This window comes from Vidua chalybeata, chromosome 13 (assembly GCF_026979565.1).
Source record: "Vidua chalybeata isolate OUT-0048 chromosome 13, bVidCha1 merged haplotype, whole genome shotgun sequence".
Taxonomy (NCBI): Eukaryota; Metazoa; Chordata; class Aves; order Passeriformes; family Viduidae; genus Vidua; species Vidua chalybeata.
The window spans coordinates 17905281-17917563 of record NC_071542.1 but is presented as its reverse complement, the minus strand read 5'-3'; the positions used below and the strand labels follow the sequence as shown (position 1 = coordinate 17917563).

General features: G+C 50.7%; 1 protein-coding gene across 1 annotated transcript in view; it reads right to left on the bottom strand.

The window, feature by feature from the left end:
* Window positions 1-4889: 4889 nt before the first annotated feature.
* LRRK1 (leucine rich repeat kinase 1) overlaps window positions 4890-12283 on the bottom strand; it is a 70274-nt gene continuing 62880 nt past the window's right edge. Inside the window, exons 31-33 of the mRNA XM_053954869.1 lie at window positions 8856-9691; window positions 8199-8300; window positions 4890-6307 (exon numbers count right to left, since the gene is read on the bottom strand). Coding sequence (XP_053810844.1) covers window positions 6130-6307; window positions 8199-8300; window positions 8856-9691 — 1116 coding nt within the window. The 3' untranslated portion in view covers window positions 4890-6129. The remainder of the gene's footprint in view (window positions 6308-8198; window positions 8301-8855; window positions 9692-12283) is intronic.

The window sequence follows — 12283 nt, the reverse complement described above, 5'->3', positions numbered from 1 at the left end:
TAGCTCTAGGAGTTGTTCAGTATTGAAGATAAAAATAAGTCCCAAAGCAAGAATCTTAGGGATTCCAGAGGTGTTTCTTCACACAAGGGAAAGGGGAAAAGAAAAAACCAAACAACTTGTATTTGTGGTACACAAAACAGCTTAAAGAACATGAATCCCAAAGAATGGCAGCAAAACAGGGAGAAAAAAGCCCTGTACTTGTACTGTATTTATTAACATTTATGATTATGTAGGACTTTTTTTAGCCCATAACAGCTGGTAAAAGTGGAATGTAACTGGAAAAAGCCATTTGGAGAACAGCACCCGTGTGGTATTGGGTTTTTTTCCTCAGTTGCTGCAGTTCTAATTCTGTTACCAAATCTCTGTTAAAAGTGAGTTTTGCACCAAGCTTGCAGGCAGCCCTCAAGGGCTCACATCGCAATTGATCACATATTTTATGGACTCACAGCTTAAAAGCAGTCCATTTTAAAGTGAAATTTTAATTATAACCCTTTATGACAAAGTCTAAACACATAAACCCCATTTTATACTAAAGTAAGTGGCATTTGCTGCCCCACTTGTAAGGAACTGGACAGAAGTGGAAATCATCAGCTGGTAGGTGCTAACCCAGCCTTGACAAAAATCCCTTCTGGGGCTGGGACATTTCACCCTCAATTTACTCTGGTTGTTTAATTCGGACAGAAGTTTCTTTCACCCCGAGGAAGCAGGAAAATCATGGAGAGTTTTCCTCTGGGCCACAGAGGTATGAGAAAATGAGATGGTGTCATCCTGAAAATGAAGGGCGTGGTGCCCAGTCATGTCCTGTCTATAGAGATGCTTGTTTTCTTTATTAAAACAATTAAAAATGTGAGACACTTCTTTCCCTCATTATTTTGGTGCAGGGCATCCTCACAGCAGTAAAACTCCCACCCAAACAGAGCTTTGCAGCCCCTGGGCACATGGTGTTAAACCCTTCACCTTCTCTGGGCACCCCTGGGTGAGGAGCTGGATTTATTAACGCTGTTTTCTAAAAGCTTTTCCCTCCTGCTCAAGGATCAATGATGGCAAAAAGAGGCCAAGGGAGATGGGGGAAAATGTGAGTCAAGAAAGGCAGCGGGTACTCCTAGTGACTGTCATGCTGGATGTGACTATTTACATGTGACATTATTTATCTGTGACTTTGCAGAGTCACGGTCCATGGAAGGAGTTCAAGTTTTGGTCCTGTGGGCACAGTGGGGGTTTATTACCCAGAAAACTCAGTGCCCAGCTCCAGCCCCATGTAGCTCCCCTGGACCTGGCTGGATGGTTCCTTTAGCACAATCAGCACAAAGTCCCACTGACCCAAATCTGCTTACTCTGAGTTTTTGAGGAAGCCTCTAACTTTACATTGCAAATTATTATCCTGAGCAGTTTCACATGAATACTTGCTAAAAATACTCGGCTTGCACAGCCAGCCACAGTCGGGAGCTTTTTGGAAAGAAAATCTTGCAGAGGCATTAAAAATGGGGAGAAGGTCCAGGCCCCACTGGGCTCCTCCTCTGGCCTTGGTGATCCCTGGGCTGGTGGGACACTGCCCACGTGGGACCTGTTTTAATGAATGTTTTTGTACCCAGTGGACTCTGCCAATGTGAGTTATTGTGCTGACCAGAACAAATCCAGGAGTTTGATCCCAGTTGGAGATCAAAAGCCACCTCCTTCCAGGCTTAGGCAGCCTTGGACACAACCTGGGCTCCCCAGCCAAGGCAGTGCATCCCATGAGGAATCCTTTCCAACTATTTTCCTGGATTTTACCTGGCTGCTGCTGCCAGAACCACTTTTATTCCTCACGTCCGAACTGCTGCTGACACTTTCCCAGGTGTAAGGAATGTGTCCATGTCCTTTCCAAGCTCCAGAACCATCTCCCAGGTCTCCTCCAGCCCAGGAATCCATACCACCTTCTAAATCACTTTTACAAGTGAGGTGAAAAAAAAAAATTAACATTTAAAAAAAAAAAAAAAACCAGCCCAAATACTGGGCTGGCTGTACTTACTTTCACACTTTAATTCAATAAAAACCTTAACTTTAATTGACCTGAATCGGCTCCAACATTTCCAGCAGGCTGGGCTGGAGTCTCTTGGAAATGGGGGGTCCCCCCTGTTTGGGGTGTCAAGAGGACTTTGCAGGGTCCTGTTCCACCTTTTAGAAAAAGAAGACAAAAGAGTAACGCCACCTTTGTGTTTTACTGACTTTTCACCTAGAGGGCTCCCAAAAGGGGCAGAGTTTAAAGTGGTTCCATGATAAAACAAACTTCCAGTGCAAACAGGCTGGGATGTGGGGCAGATAAAGGCTGTTTGCTGTGAAAGGCTCTGAGTGCTGGGGTAATACCATAACAGCCCTGGGAAGCCTGAACTGTTGTGACTCATGGGTTGGGGATGTGCTCTGTCCCTCTGCCCACTGCCAGCATCACTTGGCAGTGATTTCCCCAGTGCTGAGCACCTGTCCCAGGTGAGCTCAGTCCCAGCCCAATCCTTGGCACCATTCTTATCCCCAGCCCCATTCCTGGTCCCATCCTTCTCATCATTTTCATCTCCAACTCCATCCCTGGCCCCATCCTCACCCTACTCTTCATCACAATCTCCACCCTCATTTCCATTTCCATCCCCAACCTCATCCTTACCCTGCTCCACCTGGGTTAAGCCCCTGGAGCCTGACCCAGCTCCCATCCCAGGGGTAAGCTGAGGACAGGCCTGAAATAGCCAGGATATTTCCTGTGCTTTTAAAGCTTGCTTAAAGAAAACTCATTTCCTCTGTCCTTTCAGTAGCAGAATACAAAGCAGCCAGCACTGCCCCTTTCCCCACCTTCCTTAAAAATCACCTTCTTTTTCCTTATGCTGAAGCTGAGAGCCCTCAGTGCTGTGTGGGATGGGGAGCATCCAGCTGGTGTGTCAATGTTCACCTGCCCCCACCCTGTCCTGGGGGCACAAGAGGTGGGGTTATGCTCTAATACATCAAATTACAGCAATTCCTGCCCACTGTCCAGGGCACTGTGTGCCATGAGGCAGAGCCAAGCCCTTCTTTCCTTTCCTAGCAGAATGAGCTGTAATATTCCCATTTTCCTATTCATGGGGAGTTGGTTGGTTTGGATAGCCCCAGGCTGGTGGAATCTATGCACCCACAGTGCTGGGGCCCCAAAATGTCCAGAGTGAGCATCAGGATATGGGATGCAACCAGTGGTTTGCCCCTACATCATGCTTCCCCCCAAAAAATACTGAGGCCGTGCCCCAAACTGGGATGCTGGTATTGGGCACAGCTGTTCTTCATCCCAGGGCCTGACTCTTCACTGATGCCAGCAAAGAAACAGCCCAAACCAGGAACAGGAATCAGTATCCAGCTGGGAATTGAATATAATCCTTTCAAAGCAGGTAAAGGACCACAGAGCACTCCAGGGAAAGCCCAGGGATGTGAGTGGCTCTGCTCTCAGGAGGCAGCTGAGTGAGGGAGTGAAGCTGGGGGGGCGCTTTTGGGCTCAGATAATCCCAGGCAGGTCCTGTTCATCTCTTTTTGCTTCTTTGATGAGCAATTAACAGCTCTGGCACCCACTGCCCTCCCACTGCTGGTGCTGGGGGTTAATCCAATCCCAGAGCATCCGCTTCCCCCCAGCACTGTCTCTCCTCTCTCCTCTGTCAGCTGAAGGAATAACCCCCTGCCAGGGCCCTGCTTGGGCTTATTTTTATCAGCTGAAATAAAATAGTGAGGACTGTGATAGGTGCAGCCTCCCCACACTCATGCCTGGGGCTCGTGCTGCCCCTTGTTCCCAGGCTCTGGGACTTTTCCTGCCTTTGCCTGTGACCCCATCCCTTCCCCCAGGCTGCCTGATGCCCCTCACCTGTACCTGCCATCAGGAGAACAGGCTTTGCTGGTGGGAGAGATGGAAAGGAGCACTGAAATCTCAACCTGTTTGAACTGGTGGGAGTTGTTTTGATTTTGTTTTTAATGTCTGTTTATTTCTGCCCCTGGGGAATCATTCCTGCAGCACGTGCAGTGCTCACTTAATGGAGCCTTGTGCTAATGAGGTTTCAGGTCTGCTGGAGGGGGAGATTTTGTTCTTATTCCAGGGTAGCAACACTCAGGCTCTCAGCTACTTTTGGGAACCAACCCCCTGTGCCCAGGAGGTTTTGGGACACACATCCACCACTGCAGCATCTCTCACAGGTCCCATGAAACCCAGGTGCCACCCCCTTCTCTTCCCTCCCCAGCTGAGCACCCTGACCCACCTGGCAAGGAGCAGGGATGTCTCAGTGTGTCAGGAAGGGTGTCCTGCAGCAACAGCCCCAGGGCACGGTGTCCAGCAGAACAAAGGCCCTTTTGTGTCCAGGCCTTGGCCAGGGCCCACCAAAGGTTTGGGAGATGCTCCAGCTTCCTCCATGGGCACTGGGGAGCCCATGGTGGTCAAAGCCCATGCTGGCTTTGGAAGCAGCACAGCACCCAAGGTGTTCTGGTCAAGAGGGACAATAAGGAACTGCTGTGGTTGTTCCACAGGGTGTTTCCTCAAAGGAAACCTGCAAGACTGAATGAAAGAATGAGCCCCTTTATAGCTCCTGTTGGGGCTTCAGGTGTCATGGGAAGAGTTCCTGCAAGTCAAAGGAATCTGGCAGCTGGAGAACGTGACCATGAGACCTCACCCCAGGCCTGGGACAAAGGCAGAGAGTGTGTCCTGGCAAGGGAGGGAAATTTTGGTGCTGCCATACCTGATCATGAGCTGCTGGAGAGACACAGGATGACAGTCACAGGCAAGGCCAGGTATGGAGACAGTCTGTACTCAGAGCCCTGATTCCAGCTGTGCTCATCACAACCAGCACTTGAATCATGCTGCAAACCCCAAACACCCAGTGCCAGTTGGGTTTCCAATAAAAACCACCAATGCAGTGTCATCCTGGGGAGGATTCAGTTTATTTTAAGATACATTCTGTTTCTAAAGAAGGATATTTTAGCAGCCTGCAACAGAAATGTGAACCAGAGGGTTAACCTGCCCGTTCGGCCTTGGCCAGCCTTGCCGATGCTCACACGAGATTCTTGGGATAAAAAAAAAAAGAAAAAGGTCCAAAATTCAAACTGTACACCTTTATACAGGGTGCTTAGCTGGGGGCACTTTTTACACTGCTGTACATGCTTGGGATAATTAAGTGCAATTGGATTTAGAGCCAATCCAGCATCCCAGGCCACTAATGAAGATAAAATACAAGCTGTGGTGGGCAGAAGCTGCACAGATACACAGACAAACTGAGCTTATTGTGTTCCTGCTGCTCCAGAGTGCATTTCCCAAGAAGAGGAGTGGAGCAGAGACAGCTTATAAACCTTCCTGGTCAGGGGCTCCCTTCTCTTCCATCAGGAACATCTGTCACACCCAGTGGCTTTGTTTTCCATCAGCTCCATTGACAAGCCAGCAGTGCCATGAGCCAGCTCACTCACTCCTGGTGCAGCATTCCTGGCAGGTTGTTTTGGGCCCCTCACAGGAACATTGCACCAGTACAGCTTTTAGGAACCAGAAATGCAGTGGCCAGCCACAGCTTCTCACTGGTTCCTACACCAGGGTGTCTCCACACAGGGACTACTCCTGAAGTAGGACACACACCCTAACTAATGGATTTGCAGGGAGGTGGGAAGCAGCCCCACAGTGCAGGGTTTCCAGCAGATGCATTCCTCCTGGGAACAGGGTGAATCAGCCCACAGTGCCCATGCTGCCGGCCAGCAGGCAGCCGGGACTGAAACGTGCTCAGGCTCCCAGGGCAGAGCCCATGGAGCTCTCCTGGCTGACACACACACAACAACAGCAGCAGCAGCAGCCAGGGCATGCTGAAGGTGAGGAAGGAATTCAAAACGGGAAGAACAAACTGCAAATCGGGGGATGAGCAGAACTGCAGCCACCTTTGCTCTCAACAGTACAGGGGAGCGTGTGACGGAGCAGGGAGCCGAGAGCTGGCCCAGCTCCCAGCCCTGCTCACAGCGGCTTCTTCATTCCCCAAAAGCCCTGGTGAGGCTCTGGGAACCCCACGGTGCTCACTAGCAGCAAACCAGACACACACTCCCCCCCATCAGCCCTGGTGTGGGCCGTGTCTCCGAGTCCAGGACGCTCCCGTGTCCCGCTGAGCCTCGGGTCCAGCGCCACGGGCACTACCTTCTCTTGCGCATGCAGGTCTCCAGCCTGCCCAGCTCCTCGTAGGCCTGGTAGAAAATGTCAAAGTCTCTGGCACTCCAGCCCCTCCAGACAGCCAGGCACCGCTCCATGCTTTCGTTCTCAAAGCAGCACACAACTGTGTCCTTCCCTACGAGAGCCGCATCCACCAGCGTCCTGGGGAAGGGAGCAGAGAGCAGGGAAGGGCATTACAGGGAAGGGCATTACAGAGAAGGGAATTACAGGGAAGGATGTTACAGGGAAAGGCATTACAAGGAAAGATGTTACAGGGAAGGGCATCACAGGGAAGGTCACTACAGGGAAGGGCAGCTCTGTGAGCACAGCACTGGCTCATGAGCTTCCTTTCCAGCTACACAAGCTTTTTACAAGCTGCAAATCCTTCAGCAAGGAGAATGTAACAAAGAGAGGGATCAGAAACTGTGTCACATCACAACCAAGCAGCTCAGTGACATGGGAAAAGGTTTTTAAAGGGATTCAGGTGCCTAAATATGCAGGTGGGGGCTTAAGTCTGCCATGGCATTTGAAGTTGCTGCTAATCTCCTGATTTGCTAAATCCACAGACTCTTGTTCCTGCTGCCAGCTGGGCATTTTCAGAACAGCTCCATCACAACACAGCTGACAGTCTGCTGAGAGCTTCCACAGCCTGGAATAAAGCATGGAAGTGGGATGGAGCCTGCCTGTGTCAGCTCAGGGGCTGAGCCCCGAGCCCAGAGCAGCAGGCACAGCTGTGGCAGCTCTCAGGGATCCGTGTGGCCCGTGTTGTATGTGCTTCCCTTCATGGTCTCTGTTGAAGCTGGCCCTGCAGGTACCTCAGAGGGAGGTGGCTGGGCAGACAATGACACTTCTCCTTTGCAGGGTCCAAGGGACAGGAGGTCAGCCCTCACTGGGCTCCTTCTACTACTCCCATAGCAGATGGGAAAGGTTGGTCCCAAAGTGTTTCCCCAGAAGGGTGCCCAGCTGGGAGCACTGGCCATAGGACTGTCCTTGGCAGCTGGTTTTTATTACAAACTGCCCCTACAAAGCCGCCTGCCTTTCCTTCCCTCCCTGCTCTGCTCTGCCATTTGAGCAGCCCCTTCCCTTTTTTCCTCCCCTTCTGCTCTTTATCCTGCTGTTCAAACAGGAAGGGTCAATGGCCATGGTGCCTGGTCCAGCCAGGCAGCAGGGCAGGACAGGTGTGAGATGTGGTATCACTTAGCCTGAACTCCACACTCAATCTGAGTTAAGCAAAACTAAGAGTACCTGTGACCAATAAAGAGAATTCTCTCCTCCCAGCTAACTGATAAAGACACTCATTTCCGAGTAGAGGTAATGGCAGGAGCCTTTGATCTCCTGTTGTGTTTACCTGGTGGTAATAAACGATCATTTATAATCCTTAGCACTGCTTAACCTGCATTTGTTTGGACATAAATAGTACAATCCCAGACCAGTATTTAAGTGATCAGCAGGAACACCCCCACCTCTCCAGCAGCTATTTATTTCCTTGACTCTCCTTCACTGTATGAAACATTTTAAATTAACGTATATAACTGCTCTCCCCTGTGCTCCAGGAGCCGTCCCCCGGCCTGTCACTGCCCACAGCACAAAGGTGCTCATTTAGAGCCAGAACATCAACCTGACCCACGTGAATGCAGCCACAGACAAGCGCCGTGCTCTGCATAAATACACCTCTTGTTCTGAGCGCAGGGCCGAGTCTGCCAAGCTGCTCTGACCTTCTGCCAGGTGCCCTCAGAGCAAAGGGAGCCAGCACCAGGCAGGATCAGGCCAACGCGATCACATTGTGCACGGTCCTGTCTGTGTCATTATGGGGTGTTCAGTCTCTGTGGATTTTGGAGACCAGGCTGTAGTCACTGAGCCTTCTCCTTGCTGTTTGCCCCGCTCTAAGAGCGTGCCCACACCTTGATGTGCAACCAGCAACTGTGTCCTCCCACTGGGATCTCCTCAGAGGCTGCTGGAAGCCAAGAGGAAGCTCCCAAGAGCTCTGAGAGCCTGCAGAGCCCCCCCCAGCCCCCTTGTGCCCCTGGACACTGGTGTGCCCAGCCAGCCTCACCCATAGGGAGCCAGCTCCCCCGCCTTCAGCACCGCGATCACTCTGCCCCGCTGCGTGCCCGATTCCTTCTCCAGCCCGATAACGATGATGTCCCCTCCTCTCCTGGAAGAGAAACAAGGGAGATGTCACATCCCCAGCACTGAGCATGTTGTCAGCTGAGGAAGATCCATGCTGGATATCCATCCTCTGCTCCATGCCCACCTGCAGCCACGGGGACGGGGCACCGTGATGCCACGGGGGCATCCTGAATCCACTGCAGTGAGAGATCCTGTGACAAGCAAACTCAGCTTCCCAGGGGTTCCCATCAGCTCCACAGGAGGCAGCAGGACTTGCCAGGCAAGGAGGCTGCCTGCTGTTCTTTGTTTCCTCAGTAGCTGGGGAAACATGCCTTGGAGTCTGACCATCCCCTTCTCATTCTGCTGAAACTAACCCAGCAAGGCTTTCCACGTGGCCACTCTGCTCAACACTGTGTACTTCCAAAAGGCATAGAAAATCCATGTTCCATTATACTAGGAGCAGAATTTCTTAATGATAACTTGACTTTCTGGCCAGGTGAATCATACTGGGAATGCAAAAGCTGCTGAATTAGCCTGAGTTAATCTCATGTTCAGCCAGCATGGATTTTGACTAAGATGCCTGCTTAAGTGACCCACTTACCTGGGGATCCAGATGAGGTCTTTTACAGGAAGAATCTTGACTGCTTGGAGATGTTCCATGTTGTCACCTGCAGGCGAAGCATCGTGATCCAGGGAAGCCTTCAGCTGGTGGAATTTCTCAGACTCCTCAAAATCCATGGAGAAGGGTGCACTGGAGGAGCTCATGGGCGAGCTGGGCAGGCTGGAGGGGCAGCGGGTTACCGTGTTGGGGGGCGAGGAGGAGTAGGAAGACACGGAGCAGTAATCTGTGAGCGAGTCCTGGTGGTTCAGGATCTGGGTGCCCACGTCCGGGCTGTACACGATGCTCATGTCCCCCGGAGGGTTGCTCTCCATCACCTCGTGGCTGATGGGGGCTGTGGCCGGGATGGCAGCCGAGGGCTGCTGGATGGTGAACATGTCTCTGAGGGGGCTGCGGTCCCCGCAGAAGTAGCGTGCGCAGAGCTGGTAGCTGGTGGCGTGGTACATCACCAGGAAGTTGCTTTTATCGTCCAGACACCAGACCACCTCCTCGCCGTGGCACTCGGAGTTGCAGGCGATGGATGTGATGACGGAGGGCGGGCTGAAGGCCTCCAGCCTCCTGCTGATCTCCATGGAGGCGCAGTTGATGACGAGGACCCCGGGGCCGTTGCTGTACCACACCTCGGCCCCGCTGTTGGTGACCTCCATGGCCCTCACCGGGTACGGGTTCTGCCGCGGGTCGCTGTCGGAGATGTTGAATTTGGACCTGTTTGCTGTGTGGGAGCACAGGTAGGAGCAGTTGTCCCCTGGCAGGCCCTGGGACACTGAAAACACGGCTACGAGTCCATCTGACAAGCCAGCCAGTACCACATATGAGTTCTGTGAGAAAGAGAGAAAAATTTAATGGAATTGTAGAATGGTTGGGTTGGAAGGAACCTAAAAGATCATCTCATTCCATCCCTCTGCCATGGGCAGGGACACCTTCCACTAGACCAGGCTGCTCCAAGCCCCATCCAACCTGCCCCTGAACACTTCCAGGGATAGGGAGTCCACAACCTCTCTGTGCCAGGACCTTACCACCCTCATAGCAAAGAATTTTTTCCTATTTCTTTACTTCTCTATAATAGAAGACCTTTCATTCCGAGAAGCTTCTGCCTGCTTCTCACATTCTGCAAGAACACCAGTATCTCACCCCAGAACAGCGATAACACAACATAAAAAGAAGTCATTCCCTAGAAGCTGCTGAGAGCCACGCTCCTTTCACCCAGTATTACCTCTCTCTTTACTGGCAAGGGCGGACAGACGGACCTGGCAGCCTGCCCTGAAGGTTAACAAATTCAAGCTGGAGTATGTTCAGAGACAGCCATCATGATCCTAGGAATCCAGCTGTAGAAACCCGGCTCACTTCCAAAAAAGAGTAAAGCTATTGCTATCGATGTAGGTAGGAGAGGAATGGAAGAAATGCAGTAAAAATGGAAAGAGGGAGCCAATATTCTCACAAACAAGAGCATCCCGTCTGCTGCTCTGAGAGCTCTGCTTCTCCCAGGGATGTGCTCTGGGTCTGGGATCCCTGGCAGCTCAGACATCCCAGCCAAGGGCACACAAGCAGCAGCAGTTCACCAAAGCACCTGCCAAGTGCCATGAACAATTCTGCAGGTGGGTAAAACCTGTCCCTAAATGTACAGATGTGCTGGATACAGCTCCAGCTCCGTGGCCATGCATCCCTCATGTCCCAGGGGCAGGAGCTGCTGAGAAAGCCACGGTTCAGCAACTCCTCCAGCTAATCCCAGCGGGGCAAAACACTGTTAAACAGATTGGGAAATTGATCTCTTGGGAACAAAATTTCCCGTGACCTTGGGCCTCTACCAGAAACTCCCCCATCTGTGAAGCAGATAAAACAATACTTACCTCAAAGGCCTTTCTATTTCCTCCCTGTGGAGCAATAAATTCTAAAAAAAGACCATTTTACCCAGGACTCTTTTGCTGCCTGGACTAAGCACAGCTAACCAAACAGAACCAGACAGAGCAGCACAGAGCTGACACAATCTTGCCCCTCCTCAGCCTCTCCACAGTGGAAAGCCTTGCCTTTGGCATGCCCAGGATGCCACTGAGATGGGCTGAGGGCTCAGAGTCACCCTTTGCTGGGAATGCAAAAATTAAATTAAGGCATCCATGTGCCCTTCCAGGGATCTTGATTCTGCCAGGCCCAGACAATAGTTCCCAGGCTGTAAATCCACAGAAAAATCAATATCTTGACTTGCCCCAGCTATTGAGGGGCAGGTAGTATAGGATAAGTGTTATTTAATTGACAGCTCTGCTTGCAAGGCTCATTTTGAGTCCTGGACAAAGAGACACTTTCTGCACACCAAGTATGAGTAAAATCATGAGAGCACTGAGCCCCTGTGACTAATCCAAATCACAGCAGAATTTCACTGTAATGGGAAAAACTAGGAAAGCAAGTGGAAAGTTGTGAAATGGGGCTTGGACTAACTCAGTCCAGTCCCAATTCTCTAACCACTAATTAAAAGAAACCCCAACGACCTGCAGTGCTCAGTGCCATGTTCCTGCTGCCATGTGGATCTGGTGCAAAGGCTCCTTTGAAGTGGCTTTGCCAAGGAGTTGCATCAGTAGGTTGGATCATGGCACAGTGCTTTGCACAAGCTGGATTTTGGGTTACTTTTTCTTTGGAAGGGAGTTCAATTACTTAAAACTGAATAAAACAAAGCAGAACAGCCCACATTTCTTTGGTAAAAAATGGTCCAACTTTTTCAGTCTGAAGAACTCTGCACAAGAGGCATTGCTTACTAGATATGGAAAATTTAAACTGAAATGGGAACATCAGATATTAACTGTAATGTGGGTATGTCAACCTGAACTGGTCCTAGCGTGACACAGGACACTATTAAAATCTTCAGAGATTATAATTTTGTCTCATTTGATTTGAAAACACTGAATTATCCAAGCATATTCTTCACAAAAAATTATTTTGAATTCCTTGATTAGTGTCAGCTACTACAGAACAGATTCCCCATTCCCTTGTGAGTTCCACAGGCCAAATTTCCCTGGCACTGAGCAGTCAGCACCATAACCAGGCAGAGGTGGGTTACTGACTCCCTCCTGGTGTTACCAGTAATACCAATGCCAAATCCCGGCCTGTCTGGGATGGAACAATGGTGGAAGCAAATTTGGAAGGTATTTTTTTCATTGGAGTATTTATTGCTTTCTGTCTTGGCTATCACGACCTGTTTCTATCCAGCCATTGCTATTATCTCTGAGAGAGATAAGAAACAAGGAGCAGGAATCCAAATGCTGAGAAATGCCCTCAACCTGCCATCCCTCACATGACTGGGCTGAGGGAGTGACCAAATCTACAGCAGACCATGTCAAAAACCACCTCCCCACAGATGCCATAATTAATTCTTGCCAGATTTTATCCAGTGCCGGTGAGGCAAAACCCCCCTGATCAGGGTA